Source organism: Ursus arctos, unplaced genomic scaffold (genome assembly GCF_023065955.2).
Source record: "Ursus arctos isolate Adak ecotype North America unplaced genomic scaffold, UrsArc2.0 scaffold_26, whole genome shotgun sequence".
Classification (NCBI taxonomy): Eukaryota; Metazoa; Chordata; class Mammalia; order Carnivora; family Ursidae; genus Ursus; species Ursus arctos.
The window spans coordinates 24,519,743-24,545,751 of record NW_026622941.1 but is presented as its reverse complement, the minus strand read 5'-3'; the positions used below and the strand labels follow the sequence as shown (position 1 = coordinate 24,545,751).

At 37.2% G+C, this 26,009-nt stretch overlaps 1 protein-coding gene across 2 annotated transcripts in view; it reads left to right on the top strand.

The window, feature by feature from the left end:
* The window catches only part of ITPR2 (inositol 1,4,5-trisphosphate receptor type 2), a 472,588-nt gene that overhangs the window by 184,823 nt on the left and 261,756 nt on the right, over positions 1-26,009 (top strand). For both annotated transcript variants that reach the window (XM_026502230.4, XM_044385596.3), the window contains 5 exons: positions 1,847-1,904; positions 3,620-3,785; positions 5,042-5,215; positions 24,441-24,530; positions 24,647-24,772. In XM_026502230.4, coding sequence (XP_026358015.2) covers positions 1,847-1,904; positions 3,620-3,785; positions 5,042-5,215; positions 24,441-24,530; positions 24,647-24,772 — 614 coding nt within the window. The remainder of the gene's footprint in view (positions 1-1,846; positions 1,905-3,619; positions 3,786-5,041; positions 5,216-24,440; positions 24,531-24,646; positions 24,773-26,009) is intronic.

The following is a 26,009-nucleotide window of genomic DNA, read 5'->3' as shown; positions in this document are numbered from 1 at the left end:
CCTGCCTAGGATTCCTGGGAGGATATTTGCAGTTCCTGGTGCTCAGTCCTCAAAATGCAGTTTATTTTGCAATCTTCACAGCCCGATGAGGTAAAGGTACTGTTTATTGTGCCATTTTACAGATAAGAACACCAAGGTCGGATAGGTTAAGTTACTCGCTGAAGGTCATGAAGGTAGTAAAACAGGGATTCCCTCTGAAGTCTCTCCAGCTTCGGAGTCTGAATCCTGTAAGCATCATGCTGTTTTGGTGAAATCCAAGGGAACTTTTTTGCTTGATCAAAGAGCAGCGTGACATGTAGCTGGAAGGGGAAAAGGTGTTTTGTAGGAAGCTGTTGCCCAACTCAAGAATAAAGACATAGTATTTCCCAAAGGTCTAAATGGGGGTATGAGTGTGAGTGTGTGTGTGTGTGTTTACTTTGCATGGTCATGAACTGGTACTGTATGTCAATCTTTCACATTTAAAAAGTGTGAGAACGAAGCCAGTCTACCTCTGTGTGTAGGAGCATAGTGAAGAAAGAGCATAAAAATTATTGTGAACATTTTATGGCTCTAGAAAGTACCTTATGAAACCTAAGAAATATTACATTTCCATTTTTCTGGATAGATCAGGCCAGTAACAGCAGGCTAGAAACTATGTCGTATTAAAGATTTAGCCAAGTCACAGAATTCTTTTTCTGAGGATAGGATTTGTACACAGATACGAAATTTTCTTCTAACCTCAGCCACTGTGAAAATATCAGGTATCCTCCTCTTTTTTGCCCATCAATCAATGTGACAAGAATGATTCAGTGAAAAAAAAAAAAAAAGAATGATTCAGTGATTATAAGTGCGTAGTTAAAATGAATGGTAGACCAATGTCCTGCTCTCCAGCTCATTAGTACCATCCGAAAGGCAGCATGCCTCTGTAGATGGAGTTAAGCTTTCCTAAGGGGGAGGTCACTTCTGATATATTTGCAACTGTGTTGTTTTTATGCTTCCCAGAAGTATAGAACCCCAAAAGGCCATTTCCAGGAATGATACGGCAGAACCAGAAAATTTTGCTGGCGGTTGCATTGACAGTATCATAAAAATTATTGGCTCTCAGAAGCCAGACTTCTGGAAATAGAAGCTCTAAGTGTCAGTAAAGTATGAGGGGGAACCCTCAGAAAACCAGTTCTCTCTGATCTCTTTCATGGGTTGATTCTGTAAGAGAGAGCTTTCTGGGGAGAATTCATTTTCCTTTTTTATATCTTGCTCTGTTTTCTCTTTATGCTTTGGAGATAAGAAATAAATAATGTACTTATTTAGATGTGTTAATTTAAGTAAGATATCTTCAAAATATTAGTGGCGAGGATGGTTGAGGAATCACGATTTGTTCACGCACAAAAGAATTAATATTCCATAAGAAGAAAGGATGGAATTTTAGAAGGAAGTGTGGATAAAAGGATCATGTTGTTTGGAAGTACCATATAGTAACAAGGTTCATTATTGCTGTATTTTGATTCTTTAAAAAACATCCTTCTGTGTCATCACCCCATTAAATTATATGTACTTACATATGTGTGTGTGTGTGTAGATGCATATATATATGTATACCCGTTTATATGGGTGAAACGACCTTGTAAATGGTGTTTTCTGGTCTTCTAAATATATTTTTGACGATAGCAATATATATTTAAAATGTAAACTTTGTTTAAAATGTTGATCTCTAAGTGGAATTAGATTGTGACTTTTTAAACTATTAATTGACATTTGGTGGCATAAAGAAATTAAGACAAATATTTGTAAGTATGCTAATATTGGTATAAATACTGTGACTGCTAACTAGGATACGATAAAGAACAGATTTTGCCATTTGTCTTTGTAGCCATTGTTCCTGATATAGATGAAATTGCCTCCCAGGCAGAAACTATGTTTGCTGGAAGGTATAGTAACGCTTCTGTATCTTTGTCTTGTGGATAAGATTTTGCCTAGAATTCTATTGATACTTTGTTATTGTTTACCTCCCTATATTTATTTAATTTTAGATCCTTTTTTGTTGCCACCATAATTTCTGTCAGAAATGAAGCTGCTAATTTACTGTAGAAGAGAAAGCATAGCTTTTCTTTAGGTAGGTCGGGGGAAAAGACAAGAGAGATGAGATCAGCATATTGAACTTTCCTCTGAATTCTTTGCTTTTCTTTCCTCAAATAATGACAGCACACGGATGCCCTTTAAGTCCCTTGGTATAAATAGTGCTGCGTCTTGCAAAACAGTGCTTTCCTGCATCTGAGAAATTTGAGGCAAGAAAGTGACTTCTTTCAATGTTATCATTAACTTCGTTTGTGAGAAATAAAGCTATTTTCTGCCAGTTGGAAATATCCATGATTAAAGAAAACAAAATGTCTCTTGTGTGACTACCCTCCTTTGTTTTCAGGAACCCTGACATTTCTTGTTTTTAAGTTCTTCCTTTCTTTTTCAGAAATGAAACTAAGAGCAGTAAAAAAGAAAAGTTAAAAAAGCCCTACAACGTCTAAGCTACAAATTATTGAGTTTCTTGCATTCATTTCTATTACAAATTTGCCATGAGAACCTAAACAAATTTCACACTAAGCCCTTTGTTGCATTTTCTTTGGTTAGAAAGACAAACAAGAATGGAGAAGGGAACCAGAAAGGATTCTTTTTTATCTCTAGTGAACGTTGGGTTTAGCTTTGTTTTTATATTGTTTTGACAGTTTTTGTTGTTGTTATTGTTGTGTTTTCCTATTTAAGTATTTCATTATTCCCGGGAAGAGACAATAAATCAGTGTGTGATTTTTCACCTTAAAACAAACTGAGGGTTACAGAAGGGGGAGGGGGGTGGGGAGATGGGGTAACTGGGTGATGGGTATTAAGGAGGGCACATGTTGGGATGAGCACTGGGTGTTATACGCAGCTAATGAATTGCTGAACACGACATCAAAAACTAATGATGTATTATATGTTGGCTACTTGAACATAATAATAATAATAAAAAATAAAAGCTTACTAAACTTCCAAAAAAAAAAAGGATCTCTTATCCAGTGCAGTCTTGCCCAGAGTCTGAATGTACCAAAACACAGAGAACAGCTCTGGTGATGGCTTTGTGCGCGCGCTGGCGCGTGTGTGAGTACGCATGCGTGTGTGCCCTTATCCTTGCTTGCCGCTCGTACCTGTTGTGGAGAGGTCTCTAGAGCTCTGGGGAAAGTTAGTTGTTGCTGGGCATCCATCCTCGTATCTCTTCTCAATACTAGAGGTGAGATTTTTTGGATCAGGTTTTAGATCCTAGCTTTTGTCTATGTCTCGGTGAGCAACTCATCCTGCTTTGCCTGGTGCTTTCCCAGTGCAAGCCAAAAAGTCCTCCATCTTGGGAACCCCCCTCAGCTTTGGACAAATGCGGATGGTTGGGCATCCCTGCTTTCGTGGACAAACACGGGTTTTTGTTTTTTGTTTTTTTTTCTTTTTTCTTTTTTGTGCTTTGTTTTCAGTTACAAGAGGGAAAAAAAGTAAAATGATCTTCCTTTTTACTTTCCAATTTTGGGGGGGAAAGTGATATAACCGAGAATGTATACACAATTTTAACCACTTATGAATACATTTTTTGTCAATATAAGTTATTTTAGAATTATTTTTGGTTTTATAGAAAGGAGAAAAATCCAGTTCAACTTGATGATGAAGGAGGCAGGACCTTTTTACGAGTCCTCATTCATCTGATCATGCATGACTACCCTCCTTTGCTATCAGGAGCCCTGCAACTACTATTCAAGCACTTCAGCCAGAGAGCGGAAGTCTTACAGGCATTTAAACAGGTAAGATTGAGGAGCCCTCAATGGTGCCGTAGCAGAAGCTCCGAAAATATTGTTTATAACATCCGACCTGGCTTCACGGTTGCAGGGTTAATGAGACTGTGTGGCTTATCCTAGAGACACTTTCTGTTTTTAAAGATAGACGTGGCCTTGTCTTCAGCCAAGACATGATCTATTTTAGAAAGAGTTCCCCACGAATGATTTTCAGTTAATATCTTTAATGTAAATGACAGGCATGGAGATTTAGGATGGCACTGGGGGATAATACCATACTGGGAATTCTGTTGCCACTGCTATTTTTTTGACCTCAGATTTTACTGATGAAGTTGGATAGGACAAGCAGTAGCACTGAAATAAATATTTTGTGATTGAAAATGTATAAATACAAGAGAAGGTAACTATTTTGGATCTTTTTCTTTGTCATTTGAATGACATCGCTCTTGAGACTAGTAATGAATAATACCTAAGTGCTTACATATGTATTTCACTAATATTTATTGTATTTAATAAAGCATTGATCTTCGTTAAGAAGTTTTATAAGAATATATTAAAATGCAAAATAATTATAAGAGTAATTATACAAATAGATGCAATTATGCATAATTTGTATATGTCATGTAATACATATAATAAAATAAAAGTTTATAGCATGAGGTTTAGACCATTTCAGAATTTTCTTCCACTTATTTCTGTATTTCTACCTCTTTTCAAATAGATAGAGCCTCAGGAAAAATTAACTTTAGCAGTGAAAATAGAGTTAAGGTATCTTTTATTTTAAATTACTCTTTAGTGCTTTGCTAAGGCTAACTTTTTTTTTTTTTAAGATTTTATTTATTTATTTGGCAGAGAGAGAGAGACAGCCAGTGAGAGAGGGAACACACGCAGGGAGAGTGGGAGAGGAAGAAGCAGGCTCCCAGCGGAGCAGGGAGCCCGATGCGGGGCTCGGTCTCAGGACCCTGGGATCGTTACCTGAGCCGAAGGCAGACGCTTAACGACTGAGCCACCCAGGTGCCCCTAGGGCTCGCTTTTTTAAAATATATAATTCTTTATAACATATGAATATATTAAGTAGTGTTCAGAGATACTTCAAGGTGAATTTTCATAGTCAATATACATCTAAAATATCCATAAATATTCTAGAAATATTAAACTTCAACTGAAACAAATTTGTTAAAAGACTTGAGATTTTTTGACATCAACGAAATAGGACGGAAGGGATTTCCATAAGTAAATTGAGGTTCAAATTCTTCTGTTTCCAGGTGCAATTGCTGGTGTCCAATCAAGATGTAGATAACTACAAGCAAATCAAGGCAGATCTAGACCAGCTTCGACTAACTGTAGAAAAATCTGAGTTATGGGTTGAGAAGAGCAGCAGCTATGAGAATGGAGAATTGGGTGAAAGTCAAGTAAAAGGTGGTGAAGAGCCAATTGAGGTTCGTTTTCAAGATATATTTTGAAATAATCCAAACAATATCTTTTAATCATATGCCCTATAGCCAAAATTATTCATAAAAATTTTTTTGTTCTGAGTAACTGAGTATACAATTTTCATTTGCCAAATCAATTAACTCCATAAGCCTGTATTTTGGTTAATTCTTGTGGGTCTCAAGGGTCCTAAGGATAAACCTGTAAAGAGGTGAATTTTTGTTGTTACCATTCACTGTGGCTATTTATTGCTAACCTATGAATCATTTCTTTCTTTATGGCGTACCCTTATACAATCTATAAAAATAGCTAAATGGAACAATATGCTTTAATGCCAGCATGAAAATACCAAAAGTCTGTATCTACTCTGAAGAGTAGTAAGATGGTCTTCTGTTATATAGGTTTTAGTTTTTGGTGGGTTAATTAGTTGTTGTTTTCACATTTCACTAAATACTAAATAACCATTTAAAGTTTTTAAAGCCATGTTTTAGCTGTAATACTTGGCAGACCAATGCCAATATCCTAATTAACATATTGTTTCCTAAATTCCTGTCTAGTGTTTTATTTAGTTGTCTTTTAATCTGCAGGAATGTAGACTATTTAGAGGGGTTTACCTACCCCAGCTTTTTTGTTTGTTGGAATACCCCAAATACTGTGTAGTGAAGGGTGAAGGCAGAATAGGAGATGATTTCAGTCCTCAAAATGTGGAAAAGTCCTAAAGGGAAATTCATCTGGTGGCTTACTACTTCTTCCTTGTCGCAGGACTACTTATCACTAATCTGTACAAAATTTTTGACTTACTCTTTTAGCAACTTTTTTTTTCTGTGATTTTATAATCTAAGTTACTAGAATGTAGAATTCCTACTCCATATAAATTTGTTTCATGACCAGCTCTTTTGTTGTTGTTGACATAGAGTTCTTCCACAGCATATTTAAGAAATAAGAGGACATTTAACATTTACGTAGTACTTGCTATACGTCGTTTTATAGCAGACATTTTCATACATGGTATCTCTTTTTAAATGTTACAACAAACTTTGGAGAGAGTTAGAAAGATCACATTTCTAAGGACGAATCAACTGAAACTCAGAAAACCCAAGGATCTCCTCACTATCAAGCAGCCCTATGTGACCCAACTGAGATTTTAACCCAGGTCTTTCTGAGGATAAGTTCCAGACTTTTTAATGTACGATTGCACTTTCTGATATAATATTTAAAGATGTTAAGAGATGTATTATGCTTTCACAGGCATAAAAGAGGTTGGAATACCTCTTTTGCAGATACATACTGTGCACGTCTTCTAGAGAATGCATAATGTTGCTTCCCCTTTTAGAACACTGCATTTTTAAAAATAAAGAACAACTCAAAACCATAGGAAAATGCATTATGCTCTTTGTGAAAGTTTGCAAAAAAATCACGTGAGAGTATAGGTGAGATGTTCCATGAAGGCTGTTAGTCACTCGTTTGTGGTTTAAATTCCCGTTCTCTAAGCGAAGTGGAGAAAGAGCCTCTGTCAGTGTATATCCATGGCATCCCCTAAGCAGTTTAATAAGCAATTTGTATTGATGTAAGAAAGAAGATGAATAAGTTGTCTGATTGGGGATACCTTAAAAATAAAACTGTATTCCACGTGGGTTATAAATTTATTTTTCTAGATACTTGAGATGAATGTAAGTCAGTGAAGCTGGAATTTATTTATTATTTGTTGAGTACAGGATTTATCAGTTCACAAAATGGTGATAATTTTAGGTACTTGAAATCGGAAGTGATTTAATACAAGGAATTAAGTTTTTGGAAAGCCTGGAGGAGTACAGTTTGGAGGCTGCCACGAGACTATTGATTTCACAATTCGTCAAGAAGCTGCTTCGGCTGCGGCCAACACTGAGGCTCCGCCACCACTCACTCACACCTGAAAAGCATGTGGCTAGATAATGGAACACTCATGTCTCTCAGGATTTTCTTCTCAGCCCTTCCAGCCACAGAACAATGGCCTTGAATGGATAGGGCATTAAGAGCATGAGTTTTGACATCAGATAACTTAGGATTTAACTAAGTATATGTGTGACTTTGGGCAACTTATTTTAATTCCCTGTTTTTTTTTTTTTTTTAATATTCATTCAGTGGACATGATAATGGTACTTAGCTCATGACAGTACTAGGAAGATCAAATGAGCAAACTGTGCACATGGCATGTCAGTTAATACAGCTTCTGTGGGAAAATATAAACAAGAAGGTGATATGTTATTTACCAAGAAGTCAAGAAGTAAGGCTTCAGCTTTAATTAATTCATTTTCTCACTGTGGACCAGTAGACTTAATTTTGAGACTGATCTTTTCATGGTTGCATCATGGCAGCAGCATCCTGGACATTACATCTCTGCATAACAACACAAAAAGTATCTATGCCTTTTTATGCATTTCTGAGTTTCCTGTGTAGGAGCAAGGACACCTCTTCCAGGCATCCCTTAGTAGATTCTATCTCATGTCTCCTTGACCAAAGCAGGGCCACATGTTTTAAACCAATGGATTATAAGATTAATTTAGACTAAGTAAAGGATGACCCTCAAGCTCTAGGATACCCTCCCCTGAATTACATGGGGAAAGGGTAGATAGTAGAACAAAATTGAAATCTGCTCTCAAGGAAGAACAAAGAAAGGCTGTTGGTTAGCAACTGACAGTGTTTGCCAAAGTCAGTAGTCAATGGCTGTTTGTTATCATTATTATTAGTTTTTATGCACAACATATTGCACTGTTTACTATGATGGGTACGGAATTACGAAATGTTATAGTTAAAATATACTCATAGGGGTATTAAGTCCATTTCCTGTGTGATACTTATTTTCTTTCTAAATAGCCCATGTGAGTGAGATGTTTCTTAAAACAAACTTCCGTGATGGCGAATTCAGTAACTCTTGAGGTTGCACATTCTATTGAAATGAACACATAGCTTAAGAAATAGAATATTGCTAGTAAGAAGTCCCTGCAATCCCTCCCTGTATGCTGGAAGAGACCACTATCGTGAGCTTATGTTAATTTCCATGCTTTTCCTAATGGTTTTTGCCACATGTCTTTGTAGTTCTAAAACATGAAAAATATTCCATTTAGTCTGTTTTAGATATATTTTTGCCCTCCCTCCTTGCTGATGTGTAGCTGCAACTCATTCATTTTTTCTAATATATATTAGAGAATGTGTATTACATTTTATGCACATGTTTATCTAGTTAACTGTTGGTGGACATTTTCATTCTTTGCAGCGCTAGTGTTTTTAAAGAAAATTTGCTACCAAAAGCAATACGCTTTAAAAACTTTTGTATCCACCTGATGCATATGTTTAAGAGACTCTTCAGATTAAAGACTTAAATGTGAGATCTGAATATATTAAAATCGTAGAGGAAAATACAGGCAGTAATTTCTTTGACATCACTGTAGCAACATTTTTTTTTTTCTAGATATGTCTCTTAAGACAAGGGAAACAAAAGCAAAAATAAACTATTGGGACTACATCAAATTAAAAAGCTTTTACACAGCAAAGGAACCCATCAACAAACAAAAAGGCAACCTACTGAATGGGAGAAGTTTTTGCAAATGGTATATCTGATAAGAGGTTAATATCCAAAATACATAAAGAACTTAACTCAGCACCAAAAAAAACCAAATAATCCAATTAAAAAATGGACAGAGGACCTAAATAGACATTTTTCCAAAGAAGACATACAGATGACCTAACATCGTAAGATGCTCAACATCACTCATCATCAGGAAAATGCAAATCAAAACCACAATGAGATATCATCTTACACATGTCAGAATAGCTAAAAATCAAAAAGACAGGAAATAACAAGTGTTGGCAAGGATGTGAAGAAAAAGGAACCCTTGTGTACTGTTGGTGGCAATGTGAATTGATAGAGCCACTGTGGAAAATAGTATGGAGTTTCCTTAAGAAATGAAAACCAAAAATACCATATGATCAAATAATTACACCAGCAGGTATTTACCCTAAGAAAATGAAAACACTTCAGAAAGATATATGCTCCCCTATGTTTATTGTAGTATTATTTGCAATAGCCATGATGTGGAAGCAACTTAAGTGTCCACTGATAGATGAATAAGGAAAATGTGTGTATGCACGTTTTTGCACACACGCGTGCACACACACAGACACACACACACACACGAATATTATGCAGCCATAAAAAAGAATGAGATCGTGCCATTTGCAACAGCATGGATGGACCTAGAGGGTATCATGTTAAGTGAATTAAGTCAGCCTGAGAAAGATAAATACCATATGATTTCACTCATATGTGGAATCTAAAAAAACCCCAAAACCAATGAATAAACAAAAAGCAGAGTCAGACCTATGAATACTGAAAACAAATAATGGTTGCCAGAGGCTAGGGTAGTGAGGATAGGCAAACTGGATGAAGAGGAATAGAAGATACAGGTTTCCGGTTATGGAGGAATAAGTCACAGGAATAAAAGTCACAGTACAGGGAAGATAGTCAATGATAGTGTGGTGTGACAGATGGTAGCTGCCCTTGGTACCATAATGTATAGAGAAGTAGGATCACTGTGTTGTGTACTTGAAACTAATATAACATTGTGTGTCAATTATCCTCAAATAAAACAATAAAAAAAAAAAGAGAGATTCTTCAGGATATATACTTAGGTGTAAAACATGTGGAATGTTTACTTTTACCAAATAATGCTAGTTGTTTTCTGAAGACGAAGTGATACTCCCTGAGCATTATATGAGAGTTCTGTAGCCCCATATCCTCATGACGGCTAATTTTCTTACTTTTCCATTTTTGATAATTGGGTGAATTGACATAGTTTCTCTGTTGTCATTTTGCGGGATTACTCATGAGGTCGAGCCTATTTTCATATACTTATTGGCCACTTCACTTCCTCTTCCATTTTAGATTAAGATAAATCTTATATGGGCAAGTTAGTTAGGTCCTACCGATTCATGTATACCTACTACCAAAGATAAAAATATTTTTGACTTCAAGTCATGGTGATGCTTTAGTTCAAGCTTGAGTACAGTCTTTTCATTTATTATTTCATCTTTTCTTCTTTGTTGTATTGGTAAAAAATTTCCAGTATAATGTTGAATAGATGTGGTGGCCATGGATAGCCTTGTCTTGCTTCTGATTTTAAAGGGAATGATTTTAATATTTCACTATTGAACATAATGTTTATTGTCCATTTGTGTTTGTAGATACCCTTTATCAGTTGTGGAAGTCCCCTTCTATTCCTAGGTTGCTAATTTTTACCATGAATGGTTATTGACTTTAATTAAACACAGTTTATACATCTATCAAGATTATGTTATTTTTCTTTAATCTTAATTTGCTAATTTTTAAAAAGTTTTATTTAAATTCCAGTTGGTTAGCATGCAGTGTAATATTAGTTTCAGGTGTACAACATAGTGATTCAACATCCATACATCACCCAGTGCTCATTCTTAATCCCCATCACTTTTTCACCCATCCCCCCTTAATCTAAGTTTGATAACCAGAATCATAAATAGAGCTTCTACCGGAGTAACCCTGTATTCTAAAATACATTTATCTTGTTGATAATTTTTACATTTCTAGATCCAGTTTGCTAATATTTTGTTTAGGATTTTACATCTATGTTGTCACTGAGATTGGCCTGTAAATTTCCTTTCTTATATTGTTCCTCTCAAGTGTTGGTAACAAGGTTAGACTAACTTCATAATAAAATGAGTTGCAGGATCTTCCCCTTTCTTTGCATATGTTTAGATATGTTTCTATGAATGTTTGATAAAATGTGTCTGTAAATCTGCCCGGGCCTTGGATTTAGTTTGTGGGAAGATTTTAACTGCTAATTCAATTTTTTTTAATGGTCGTAAATTCATTCAAATTTTTATTTTAGGTCGATTTTCTGTGTATTTTTCTAACCATATGCTTTAGTTTTCAAATTTATTGGCATACATTTGTTCATATTCTTCCATTATTTTTAAAAATTTCTGTTATCTCTGCAGCTTCAGGATCCCCTCTTTTTTTTTTTTTTTTTTAAGATTTATTTATTTATTTTAGCGGGGGAGGGGTGGAGGGAGAGAGAGTCCCAAGCAGACTCCACGCTGAGCTCAGAGCCCAATTTGGGGCTGGATCCCACCACCCTGAGATCACTACCTGAGCAGAGACCAAGAGTTGGACGCTGAACTGACTGTACCGTCCAGGTGCCCCGAGACCCCTTTTTTATTCTTGATATTGTTTGTGTTAACTTTCTTATTTTGACCCTTTAGATTTCATTATTTATGTTGTATACTTCTGTGGGTTTTGACAAACGTATAATGTCACGCATGTATCATCTTTCCAGCATTGCACATATTTCACTCATGCTTTTTCATGAATCTATTTTTGGCTTTGTTGAACTTCTGGGCTTATTTTATTGTATTTATTCTACTCTAACCTTTTATGTTGACACACTTTTCTGACTTAAAAAATTTAATGGTATAATTTCCTTCTAAAGAACTGCATTCCACAAATTTGACAAATGCCTTTTATATTATTGTTCAACATTAGATGTTTTAAAATTTCCATTATGATTTCATCTTTCTCCCAGAATTACTTGGAAGTGAGTTCTTAAATTTCCAAATGTCTAGACAAAATTTATGCCTTTTTGTTTTTGAAGTCTTAATTAACTTGTGGCAAGAGAATGTGGTTATGATGCCATCAGTTCTCTAAAATTTGTTGAGACTTGCTTTTTGGCCTATTATGTACCATCAGGGTTTGTAAATGTTTTATGTGGGCTTCAGAAGAGTGTGAGCAGGTATTGGGTTCCTTGCATAGGGAGCTAGTAAGTCAAGCTTCTTGTGTTTGAATCATTTGTCTACTTACTACTATTTTTGTTTTCTTGATGTATCAATAGTTGAGGGATTTGTTGACATTTTCAATGTTGTTGACAATGGTAGGTTTATACATTTCCTCTGTAGTTTTATTAATTTTTACTCTATATGTTTTAAGGCTATATTTGTTAGTTTGGTTTTCTTGCACTTCACTTTTTTTTTTATATTTGAGCGTAGTTGACACGTTTTAAGGCTACTTTATTTGATGCCTATAAATTTAAAATTATTTTTTTTACTGGGAACAAAAACTTTTATCAGTTGAAAGGTATTTTCTTCCACATCTGATGATAACATTTCATGTCTTCAGGCTCTGTTGCTGCTGTTGGGAAATTTGCTGTCTGTTGCAGAGTGGTACTTTAATTCTGAAACTGATTGTTAAACCTTGCCTCAATGTCTGTTAATTTCCTTTTTATGTTTTCTATCCCTGGGACTTTGTGCTGAATTTGAGTAATTTCTTTAGACTCATATGAGTCTCTCTTTAAATATGTCTTATCTGCAGTTTACCTACTGACTTTTTAATTTCAGTCATTATATTTTTTCATACCTGCAATTTGATTTTTAAAACAATCTTTTTGGTCATTTTTTTTATCATCTTTTGTTGCTTGCTAATTTTTGTGATTCCATATGGCTATTTTATATATTACGTATAATAATAACGGATCAGGAGTATTTGGGAATTTCTTATGAGTCTCACTCATGGTGCTGTTGCCTTATCTATTTGGTCATCTTTGATTATGAGCTCATATCTTTTTTTTAGTAGACTTTATTTTTAGAGCAGTTTTAGGTTTGGTGAAAAATTGTGGACCAAGTGCAGTGAATTACCATATACTCTCCCCATTTTCATATTATGAACATCTTGCATTAATGTGGTACATTTGTTATAATCAATAAGCCAATATTGGTCCTTACTATTAACTAAAATCCATAGTTTACTTTAGGTTTCATTATTTGTGTTGTACAATTCTAGGGGTTTTGACAAATGCTTAATGTCACAAACAGTATCATACAGAATAGTTTCACTGCCCTAAGAATCCTCTGTGCTCCGCCTGTTTGTCCTTCCCTTGTGAACCCCTGCGTCCTGGCAACTGCTGGTCTTTTTACTGTCTCTACAGTTTTGCCTTCTCCAGAACGTTGTATGGTTTAATGTTCATATAGTTTTTGCAGACTGGCTTCTTTCACTTAGCAATTCACATTTTATGTTCTTGTATGCCCTTTTGTAACCTGCTAGCTCATTTCTTTTGATCACAATAGCAGCCCATTGTTGGATGTACAGCAGTTTATCCATTCACCTATTGAAGGACATCTTGGTTCCTTCCAGTTTTGGCCCATTATGAATAATGGGCTATAAATATTCGACTGTTGGTTTTGAGCTCTTATGTTTTTGACTTCAGACATGGGGGTTGAACTTGGGCATGTTTTCCTTCTTACAGTATTTGTGATTACATTGGCCTATTGCCAGGGGTCGCTGCTAGCCTGAGATGATGCTTTCTTCTCTTACATCTGTCTGAAGGCAGGAGTCTCAGGTTTAGCTCCCTGAATTTGACACTTGCTTAGAACAGACTTCATCTCTGAGTTGCTAGTATTGGCATTTACCTTCAGAAAACCTTATCATGTTGCCTTGAAGCTTAGAGTTCTGATGTGGTTTCAGCTTACTTTTTTTTTTTTTTTTTTTTAAGTAGTTGGAAGGTGGGGTTTTGGAGTCCTTCTTTGTTTTCTGTGAGCCCAGAAATGTACTTAAGTTAGGTTCTTTATCTAGGATGTAGCTGTTTTGTGATAGGGGCCACTTGCAGTTTGAAGTTTGCTACTCTTACGGAGTCCATGAGAATGTGTTTACTTAGATATTTAGTAATTAAAAAAAGTATTATGAACTTAGATTCTTTGGAACTTTGTATGTGTAATTCCTCTGAGGGTTATGTTTAATCCAGAGAAAATTTCATTTGCTCCTGTGAGGCACTTTGGGTTGCTTTATTTTTTGTAACCATCTTAAACAATGTGTTTGGCTTGGGGCCGTTGAGGCCCCTTTATTAGTGGGAATTCTAGTCCCATATCTTAAGTGAAAGTGGTCTTGTCTTTGTATATAGGAGCTCAGGATAATTCTTCTCCCTTTTTTTGGCTTTGACCAAGCTAAGGCTAAGCCAGGTACCCCTTTGTTCTTCTGTGGGCCATATCTTTTCCTGGCTTATTATTCTGGACGTCTCCTCTGAGGATTCCTGGTTCTAAGGCAGGGTCTCTAATCAGCACTCTGTCTTGCTTGGGATTCAGGCTTTGTTTCCTTTCTTTTGTGTGTGGGGGGGACATATTCAAACTCAGTATCCAGGTTATCAGATATGGATGGATGCCCTCAGGGTTGGTCCTGCTTGAATCCAGTGCTTGACTCCTTGGAAATTTTGGTGAATCTTTATGTTTCTGGCCTCTGTTTACTTCCTTTTCTTTACTAAAAAGGGTTTTTTTTTTTTTTTTTTTTTTTTACTACAAAGGGACATTTGAAAGATCGTTTCCTATCACTCTTAGATGCTGTATACTTGGATTGGTTTCTCTGCAATTCAACTTTGTCATAGTTGACAGTTCTTAAGTTTTCTTTAAACTCTTAGAGACTCGGGGTGCCTGGATGGCTCAGTGTCAGTTAAGCGTCTGCCTTCGGCTCAGGTCATGATCCCAGGGTCCTGGGAGTGAGTCCCGCATCGGGCTCCCTGCTCAGCTGGGAGTCTGCTTCTCCCTCTGCACCTCCCCCACTGCGTGCCCGTGTGCACGCACGCGATCTCTCTCTCTCTCTCTCTCTCTCGCAACAATAAATAAAATCTTTAAGAAAATAAACTCGTAGAGACTCTTCTTCAAACTCTTCTTTCTTTTGAGCCCGTATATTTATCCTTTTATTTTATTTTATTATTTTTATTTTTTTATTTTTTAAAGATTTTATTTATTTATTCGACAGAGATAGAGACAGCCAGCGAGAGAGGGAACGCAAGCAGGGGGAGTGGGAGAGGAAGAAGCAGGCTCATAGTGGAGGAGCCTGATGTGGGGCTCGATCCCAGAATGCCAGGATCCGCCCTGAGCTGAAGGCAGATGCTTAACTGCTGTGCCACCCAGGCGCCCCCGTATATTTATCCTTTTAATGTCTGTTTACTGATGCTGAGTTTGAGGCAATGTGGGCCATAGCTGAACTGCCTCTGTTTGATTGCTGTGTGTCTCTCTAGAGCAAAATCCTCTTTTGAACATTCTGCTCAAAGTGTGATTTTGGTTCCTTCACCGTCATGCCTATGTAAGCCTTTGTACACACACCTGAACTTCTCATTTCCCTTCTTATTTCCTTTCGATACCTGTAATCAGATCTAATGTTCGAGATATGGCTGTTGCCCTCAAAAAAAGAACACATAGAAAACAATATGCCAGAATGTCTGATTAAATACTGAGCTGTGTGGTGAGACGAGGAAGGAGTTGGGGTGGGCTGGAGGACTTGGAGAAGGCCTCACTATTCTGAAGGGTCGGGAGGATTTAGTTAGCTAATATATTCGGGAATAATAAAAAGAGAATCAGTGTTCAGCAAGAATAAGTGGTTTGTATTTGAAGTATCTGGAAATTGGGAGCCTCTGAAAATTCTTGGGTTGGGAGGTGACTATACCATCTTCGAAAATTTAGCCTGGCAGAGCAAGAGGCTAACGGTGGGGACCAACTAGGAGCCTCTTGCTTAAATTGAGGTGTGAGGTGATGCAAGCGTGAACTAGGGTGGCAGCAGTAGAAATATACACCAATGGGTAGATCGAGAAGCCAGGAGAATGGTGCATTTATCGTAGCTTAATGTAAGGAGAAAAAAGTGAGAAGCTACGAAGTTACTAACTTGTCCACAGCCAAATAATCTACGCTTTGCCATGAAGCAACTGCCAGAGTGACAATTTATTGTCAACAGGATGAAATATGTCACCATGTCAATGGCAACAGCCAGTAGCAGGCAGCACGCACTCTAGCAGGCCACTACAGATAATAATCCTTTGTTGTTTAGTAAATCTTTACAAAGGCTCTAAACACAGAATGATTAGCATTGTTTTAAAACAGATCATAATGGTCTAACTTTGTGCCTGCTTAGATATCAGAAGACCAGATAACATTAATGGAATTTTAAAAAATGTGATTCTTCATCTTAGTAATAAAAAGTCTTTCCTATAACATAAAAGTTTTTTTTTTTTCCCCCTCAATGGTAGGTTCTCTTTACTCTGGGCAATAAATGGGAATGGACAATCTGTGGACTAAGACTAACAAATCTCAGCCTGTGATCCAAACTTACCCCGTTACTGTAGTTGATCTCATACACAGGGAGGAGGGTGGGATCGATTTGGTCATCTAGTAAGCCCACTGCATCCCTAGCACCTATGAGCTTTACTACCTGTTGTATATGATATTTTCTTTTATTAAACTTACCTTCCAGGGCATTAAAAAACGATACCATCCTTGTTGAAAGATTAAAAGCTAGAGTATAACAAGTTGACAATATCTGTAGCATTACTGATTCATCACATTCAAATAGGTGTTGAATTCTAAATATAGGAAGGAGGGATTAACTCAGAAAATCGTATCTGAATGGGTTAAGTCAGGATTGTCCTTTATGTTCATCCACCTCTTTATTAAGGGTTGAGAAGCAGGTCACTTGGGCATCATTGAGCTTCTAAGAGAAGTCCCCACTCATGTTATTTGTTTTGGCTGGTAACTTTTCTTCATAACAATTGTGCTTCTGTATCTGTATGTCTGTATCTCTGTATTTATTTACCCACCTATATTTGGTTGCCTGCTTCTTTTTAAAAAGCTTACTCATACTGTCACTGATCTAGAGTCTAATGTTTGAGCCATCGATCTAGTTTTTACCTTAGGGACTTTTTTTTTTCCATTTTCAGGGTTTCTATTTGGTTCTTTTTCACAGCCATGCATTCTAGATTCATATCTGCCTGCTTAGCTTCATATTTTTTTGTTCTTTTAATACATTTGTAATGTAAGAAACAGAATTAACTGAAAAATGTCCCTGGGGGCGCACTCTGGGTTGTGTAGACAACAGGCTGGCTGGACTGTGTGTGGGGGTTGGTGTGCGGAGTGTGGGAGGCAGTGTCTTATCTTCTCAGAGGCTGTACACCAGGTTGGCTGCTGATGAAGCTATGGCTTCCACTCCTCAGCAGGAGCTGTCCAATTCCTGCAGGCTCCATAGCTGGTGTTCCTGATGCATTCCTATAACTGCTGGGCACCTGAATCCAGACAGCCTAGTGCCCAAGAAGTTTGTGTGTACCTTCATTGGTAGGTTGCTCTCACACTTGCCCCATAAGAAGTTACTACAAGGTGGGGATAGGAGCAGTTACTCAGAAATCTAGAACCCATACTGGTGTTGGGCAGAGCACCCAGCACCTACTGTGGGATGACGGAAGGATGGGGGACGCTTGCCTTCTCTTGCAGGCACTTGGCTTGTAGTTTTCCCTTTTCCCAATGAAGCTATCCTTTATCTATGCTAAGTAATTCCGTGGAGTCAACTTGAGCATGTGGCAACCACAGAGGGGTCTGTCCACATGGTGTGAGAGACGTTATTCCTCACTTTATCACTAACAAACTTACAAGTCCTTGAAGATTTCTTGACTGTTTGCATTTCACCGGGAATATACTCTCATTATTGAGGTTTCTTGTTGTCTTAGCATTAAGTTTCCTAATAGGCATTTGGATTTTATGCAGATTTATCTTAGAGAATGAATTAATTGCTTCCTTTTTTCTCTCCCTCCTTTTCTTTGCTTCCCTCCATTGCTTTTTTCTATTTCTCTCCAGATACACCTTTCTTGTCTCATGATTTTTCTGTTACCTCCATATGCTATTATTCTTTTTAAATAAAAATTTTTTTTTTTATTTTTTTGAGAGAAAGAGTGCACGAGCAGCGGGAAAGGGGCAGAGAGAGAGAATCTTAAGTAGGTTCTACACCCAGCATGGAGCCTGACATGGGCTCGATCCCGTGACCCTGAGATCATGACCTGAGCCAAAATCAAGAGTTGGACGCTTAACTGACTGAGCCACCCAGGCGCCCCATGCTAGTATTCTTTAAAAGCAAAATCTGGTTTCCATTCTTTGTCTACCACTTCTGATCTTTTTCCTTTGATAAAGCAAGCAAGCAAGAAGGCAGATCCTCCTAGAAAGATGTCTGCAAAGAAAACTCTGCTTTCCCAAGTGTTAGTACTTTGATTCTGCACAGCAAGGAAAATAGTTCCACATAAGCTTTGTTTCTTCAGCAAAACTTATGATTGACTAACTCTTGACAAAAGCAGCCGGTAGAATGTCTAAGCCTGATAGCTTGGTATAGATGGAGTCCATGTGCTTTAGACAGAACCTTCCTATATGACCTGACCCATGAGGGATACTGTGGTCATTGCATGAAGAACTTTCATCCATTAATTTTGGAGCAGGCTTTCCTGAATTTCCCTTTTCTGAAATGTGTTTTCTTACCTCCATTTTCTTTTAATTTTTGCCCCAGACTTCATTGTATATTTATTTCATTTGTTTATATAACATTACACATCCCTGTCCTTTGCCTCTGAGCAAACGCTACCGAAGGTTATTGCTATAGGTGAATGCCACAAAAATAAGTCCTTTCACGAGACATACATCTGAAAACTGATTTTTGGTTTTGAGCCAAATGCTACTTTTACACATCTTCATTCTATTTGGTTGTCATGCAAATTCTTAAATGTAACGCTTGTATCTCCTGAATTTGCTTTTTTAAATTACTTCCACTGTAAGAATCTTTTCTTTTCTTGTCCTTTGGGCCTACATTTAAAATTAATGCTATTTTAGGATAAACTTAGTATTTCTCTTCGTGTTGTAAAGAACAGTTACCGTCTCACTAATTTGTTTTTTCACTTTGCCATTTGTTCTCAATTTAATAGAAGTTGTTAGTGAGGATTCTAAGTTCCTACATGGTTTCTTTTCCTCAGCCTGTGGCTTGTAAGAAAGTCACAGAAGCTGATTCAGTCACATCAGAGCATGCGGATGTCTTCAGAGCAGGCACTAACGTTTCTGCAGTGATCGCTTGCTAAAGAGGGAGTCTAAAAGAAGGTGCCGACGGCTTTCTCTTACATTCTGTATGGACAACCCCCTTCTCACAGCTGTATCAGGGAGCGTAGTGATATGATGTGATGGGGAAGCTTATTTCACCTAACATATCAGGTATCAGACATGGTCTCTAAGGGCTCTATTATATTGCTGTTTTCATTTCCTGTACGGTGCTTTGTTATTCTGTGCCACCCTGCTGACTAGAGGCTTGCCTGTCTTTTCTGTGTTTCACATAATACTGGTGAGGATTACATACAAAAGTATTATATATTATAGTATATGAATAAAGTAGTATAAAAAGTATTACACATTGCTTTACTGTAATGGGTTCCTGTTGCATTTTTATGAAAACAGCTATGAGTTCACATTGAACATACCCATCATCAATATAGTCCCTGTTGACCTAATATCCCTCTAATGCACTCTAGTGGCACACACCCTCTTTTGATACCTTATTTGTCAGAGATATAGATGGTTGAGGAGATTTGGGATGTTTTCTAGGAGATCTGATTAAACATCATCAAATACTAATTAAAATGATGTCGGGTGAGTCAGAAAATACCAATATTGTATTTGTCTTGGGACAAAGGGAAAGGAAAACAGGTTTGGGATAAGGTTAGGAATGTGTTTTTACCCTCTGGAAGGGAAAGTATTTGGGCTTGAGCTGACGGAAGTGTGGAGGGAAGTTATCTGCCAGTAATGGTGGAAACCACCTCTTCTGCACATTGTAGATCTTGGGCCACATCTTCAAGCAGCCTTAGATGCCAACCAGGGAAGCAGAAACTATCAACCATGACCCCATAGTTGTCCAAATTAGCTTTACATGCAAGGTCAGATAAGTAGATCTATGGTGATTTTAGGGCTCTGCAACTCTCTAGGTATCTTCCTAAATGCCTGGTATATGATGTTACTCTTAGATGGGAGGGAGAAAAAAAAATCATTCCACAGTGAGGTTATCATTCAGTTGTCTAAAGGGGGTGACATTTGTTATGAAGAGCTTCAGCTAAACTGTCTGATTAGTGGATCAAATATAAAAGACTGATTATTGGATTTTCTTTCATGTTTTGGAAGAAGGTGGGAAGGGAAAAGGAAGGCATTTGACATCTGAAGTTGGGAGGATGGTGATTGGTAAGTGATGCCACTAATTGAGTTGATTAATGGTCACAGGAAGGGAAGGCTAGGGTTACAGATGGTGAGCAGAATGCTTTGCAGACTTGCTGACTTGACAACGTTGCTGAGGAAGGCCATCCTTTAACTTCACTGGGGTGGGGACAAAGAGAAGACATGCACCGAGCTATTTGAATCATGCGGCTGCAGATGTAGGCAGTTCTACATTGTAGGGTTTGGCAAGTCTTTTGTTTTGTTTTTTTAAGCAGGATTGCCCTTGTTTAAATTAAGAAGCCGGATTCCCATTAACTGGTGCCAATATTTAGTTCACCATATAGTTCATACAATATCACTTCCTTATATGATTTTTGGTATTGATACAAAAGAGTTTGCTTCACTGATGCAAAATAAATTTTGAGGGGTAGCTATATTCAGAACCAGTATTTATTTAGGTATTCACTCTTTGAGTCTCTGCCTAGAGCTCTGCAACCCATCCAATTTCTCAACTCTTCTAGAAATATCTAGACCTTTCTAGACTATTTTTGCTATATTGTTTCTGAACCTACTGCTTTATGTTACAGTATATGCTATGCAATTAAAAATATAGCTGCCTCTATGAAATCACTGATATAAGCAGTTTCCCATATTCCATTAGAGGAAATAAGTTCAAATTCTTCCAGATGACAGGAAATAGTTATAATAAAGTGCAAATACTTTTGGGGTGCCATATTTTTTCTTCAACACTGTTGTCAAAAGGATAATTTGGGTATCTGCTATATGCATGGCACTGTTCTCAGTGTTATACATTTTTTTCTGAGCCTACTCATCTCTGGGACTCTGCATAAGTTACACTTCTGCATTTTATACCTTACTAATATTTTGACATTAGAATGAAGGCAGGGCTTTGTAGATTTGGCCACTGTCCTAAGGTCAAAGTTACATAGGATATAAAAAATCTAATCGATTTCTGCCCTTTCTGGAAGAAAACTTTTGGAACACCTTTACTTAGAGCATTTTGACATGAAAATGAGAAAATAAAACCTAACTGTAATTACATAGTTTATATATTTCTTAAATTCCCCTGATCTGCTTCGGAATCATCCAGATGTTCTGTGGTTTAATATTTTTGTTCCGTTTAATTACATTGAATTATTTTCTGAAATTAAAAGGTGCTGCTTATTGAATTCTCCAGTGCTGCCCCTTTTTGTTGACTGTTGGCAATTTTAAATTAAAATAATTATTCTTCATAATTCCCCTACTTGTGGAGTTTAGCATTGTCTGTACCTTCCCCTGGGCTGACCTATAGAGCACAGCTTTTTGCAATGTAGTACATTTTGCCTGAGATTACTTTTCTTAAAACAAGACAGTTGCATTTTCTTCAGGTCATTGTTTGAAAAATAGACATAAATATATCTGCCAAAGCTTTGCCTGTATTTTCAACTGATTTTTTTTAAAGGTAACATATATCAGAAATATCTCCTTTCCACTATGGGAGCTTTGTCAATCTTTAGACTTGGTAATATCTTAATCCTGGTTTGTAGTACAAACTTGGTTTTCTTTAATATTTCTTTTCTTCCAGAAAAAAAATGAACATGGCCTTTTTAAATTTCAGCCTCCACCTTCGTGATCAGAAAAAAGGAAATTTCATTATATTTCTAGCTTTTGCAATTTTTACTTCTCATCAGTATTTTTTGCTATCAGATAGGAACTCTGTTTGTCTCATTCTCTGACCCCCTGTCTTTTTCCATCTAAATAGTTTCCATTCGTGTCAGCACTTGGACTCCTTCCCTCTACTGCACTGGCTTCTCTTACCTATGTAGCTTTACACATTTCATCGACAACTTTTTAGGATTCACTTAGTGTTTGTTGTCTTGCAGACAATCTCTCACGGTTTTTTTTTTCTCTTTTATTTACCTGCAGTGGAGGTTGCACTGTTTCCCTCCCCCCCGCCCCAGCATTTGTTAGGATGGATAGATGGCACAACCCTGGACTCCCAACAGTAACAGTGTGAATGTTTGAGTGTTCATAGTCTTTACTTTTTGGAGTTCCAGTTCTGTTGAATGAAAGAGACAAGGTGGTCAGAAAGGTAGAAAGTAGTCTTGAAGACTATCAACAGCATGATAAAACAAAGAGGATGGGGTTTAAGGAAAGTGATAGTGAACTACAGAATCAAATGCTAAAGAAAATTTTGGTGATTATGAGTTGTTGACACATAAAGCAATTTTAATACAGTGTGGTAGAGAGTATTCTTTTGAGAAATCTAGTGGGACCATAACCTGAGATGTGCGACCGCTTCCAAGGATGGGCTGTCTCACTGAAAAATGCTTGGTTAGCCTCAACTCAGCCATATTTTTAAAGAGGTGAGAAAGAATCAGTGACAACAGAAACTACTCATGCACAGGAAACAGATGAAGCAGGGAAAGGAGGCAGGGGAGATTGAATCTGAAAAATCCATGCATCAAAAGTTTTTTTTTTTTTTCTTTCCTCTGAGACACAGCAGGGAAGGTAAGTTTGTGGATGGTACTAGAATTTGCAGATTGAAAAGAGGAAATGTTCATATGCTCCATAAAATGGTAGGAGAGGTTATTTGCTAAGATTGCGTTCAGATTGGAAGCCTCTCTCTTGGGCAATATTTGCCTGGAACAGAAGCAGAGACAAATACAAAGCTTACTAAGGAGTGATGGGTCAGCCCTGGTCAAGTCACTCTTCTACTTGAAGCCTTTGCTCAGAACTCTTTGACTGGCACAGTTTTTTGTTTTTCTTGGTTTGTAATAACTCTGTGATCTGTCGTGGAAATAGCTTGAGACAATTGAAATGACATTGATTGGCTTTTTGCATATTTTGTTACTTTTCCCTAAGTTTAGATTGGGGTCCCCTTTAACTGTGAGAACCCAACACCATCAATATAGTCAGTAGTTCAGTGTGTTTTTGACTCAAGTTGCTCTTGACAGTCGTCCCAGGGCCATTTTGTACATGTTGTAAATCAGGAAGGCAATCAGGTCCCTCTCTACTAATTGCCCTCTCTCCTGCAACATGCACCGGCTCTTCTTGCCATTCTCTGTACACGATTACATGTGCTCTTTCTGCAGGACCTTTGGCTAAAGTGACTTCTTCACCTCACAAGTGCCCCCTTCCCTCCATGTGTCTCTCATACTTAAATAGTTTTCATCTTTTAAGACCTTGGCTTCAACTTGACCTCTTTCATAAAGCTGTCTAAAGATAGAGCTATTCTCCCTTTCTCTCTCTGAATAGTGAATTCTGCTCAGTTCAAATCTTTATTTTCATATTTCTCCCACTTTTCTTAGTTATACTATAATTTTCTTGTGGAAAGAACCACATATCCTGTTTCTTTTAGGTCCACCCACCTTTGTCTGTTAGCAGGCATGTATTAAGTCTTAATAAATGCTCAGGTATTAAGTTGTTTATAATGTGTTTTATTTTTATTTAGTGATTATAAGAATTGATATTTAAAATGTCACTCCCTATATTTGTTTTTTATTGTACTGCTGCAGATAATGGTTGTTACAGTGAACTATTTGGCATTTCAGGACCTCTTAGTAAGCTTTATTAATTTAGTAATTTCAGATATTATTTTTAATTTAAATTTTATTTTCCTTTCTTCATTTTCATGGTTCTGTACATGCTTGGCTGGCCCCAAGTCGTGACTCTTAAGGATGTCATGGTAACCTGGCAGAGAATTCTTGAGTTAAAGTGTTCTTTCCTTCCATCCCTGAAATGTTTTTTTCAGCTGTTATGATATGCTTCTTCACCTTTTTTTTTCCCCCTGTAGTTTATCCCCGATGATAAAATTACGCATTTTATCCCCTGGATTTTTACTATTCCTTCTGCTATTGGCTCTATAAAGCAATGATATGTCTGGTGTATTTAACATAAGGAAATACACTGATAATGTTATATGTAATAACTTTTCCTTTTTAACTTAACTCATTAATTATTAGCAATACCATCTATTTTGTAATTTGGTTGTTATTGGGGAAAAGGTAATTTCCATGACTCCCTCAAGCCAAAGAACTTTTTATGGGATAAAAAAGTACAAAGGGAACATTTAAGTTGAATAATAAATTACAAAATAATTATTAAATATATTTATTATTTATTACAAAATAAATAAATTTATTACAAAGCTATGCATGGAATAAAAATACATACTTGCGTTTATTTTAGGAATCAAGCATTTTAAGTCCAGTGCAGGATGGAACAAGGAAACCTCAGATTGACAGCAATAAGAGCAATAACTACCGGATTGTAAAGGAGGTCAGCACATGTCAAATATCTTTATATGGGTTCATATTTGCATGGCAAATAACTTTTGCTTGTGTATTACATTTCCTGTCATATTCCTTATATTTAATGCTTTCTTCTTTTTAAAGATTTTGATTCGACTAAGTAAACTCTGTGTGCAGAATAAAAAGTGTCGGAATCAACATCAACGATTACTGAAAAATATGGGAGCTCATTCGGTGGTGTTGGACCTTCTGAAAATACCCTATGAAAAGGTTAGTGCTTAGTTACTTTTTAAAAAAATTTATTTTGATATGATCTCAAATATCTAGAAAAGTTACAATGATTTTTTTCCCTGAACTGCTTGGAAGTGAGTCACCCATCTGATGAGCCCTGAGCCCTTTGGTGTGTGGTTCCCACAAAAAGGATGCTCTTCTTTCTAAAGGCACGTGACAAGCTTCCAGATCAGGAAAGGTCATGACACTTTGCTGCCACTTAGTCCTCAGGCGCCGGTCACTCATTTCGACTGTGTCCCGTTTGACAAAAAGGTCCACTTCAGAAACAGGTGCTGTTTGGTTGTCATGTCTGTTTATCTCCTCGTGCTGGAACTCTTAGGAAATTGACACTTTTGAAGACAGACCAGCTCTTTTGAAGACTGTTCCTTCAGTTGGGCCGGCTAGATTAGATTAGATTCAGTTATGCGTCTTCGGCAGGAACATAAGAGAAGTGAGGCTGAGTTCTTCCCACCACTTCCTATCAGGAGGCACATGATTTTGATTTTGATCCCATTACTGATGGTGTTTACTTTGATCACTTGATTAAGGTGGTGTCTGCCCGGATTCTCCACTATGAAGTACTCATTTTCCCTTGGTCATTAATGAGGATTTTGTGGAGAGGTTCTTTGAAACTAAGTAAACATCCCATTCTTCATCAAACTTTCAATCTATTGATTCACTTATTTATTTTAATCCTTATAAACTTGTGGATGCTCATTTTACTCCCTAGGTTATGCGAGGCTTCTCTAATTAGCTCTTTGATTCTCAGATGGTCCTCAGTCTGCCCAGTGGCACCCCTTTGAGCTAGCTTCTCTGTCCTCTATCATGCACATCATTCTTGAGTAATTCCTTGGTTTTCACACATTAAGATGTTCCAGGGTCACCTTGATTTTTTCTTTCTCTATCTCTGAAATCAGCCATTTCTTTAAGTGGCCCCGGTTCCATTTGGGGGAGAATGATGTGTAGAAGCAAAGTTCTGAGAACTAAGTGTACTTATTACTTTTGGGGTTTTGTCCTTGTAGGCCCTCTAAATAGACAAGGCCAAGGAACATATGTGTGTATTGAAATAGTTACAGGTTTGTTAATACTGTAAATAGCTGATCTTCCATCAGTGCAGCGGCCCCTGCTTCATGTGGACACCCTCTGCCCCTCACTCAGGCTCTGACAGCCCCAGGGTGGACGCCCTCTTCTTCTCCCATCAACTCCTGCCCTGCCAGGCCTCTCCTGGTGCAGATGT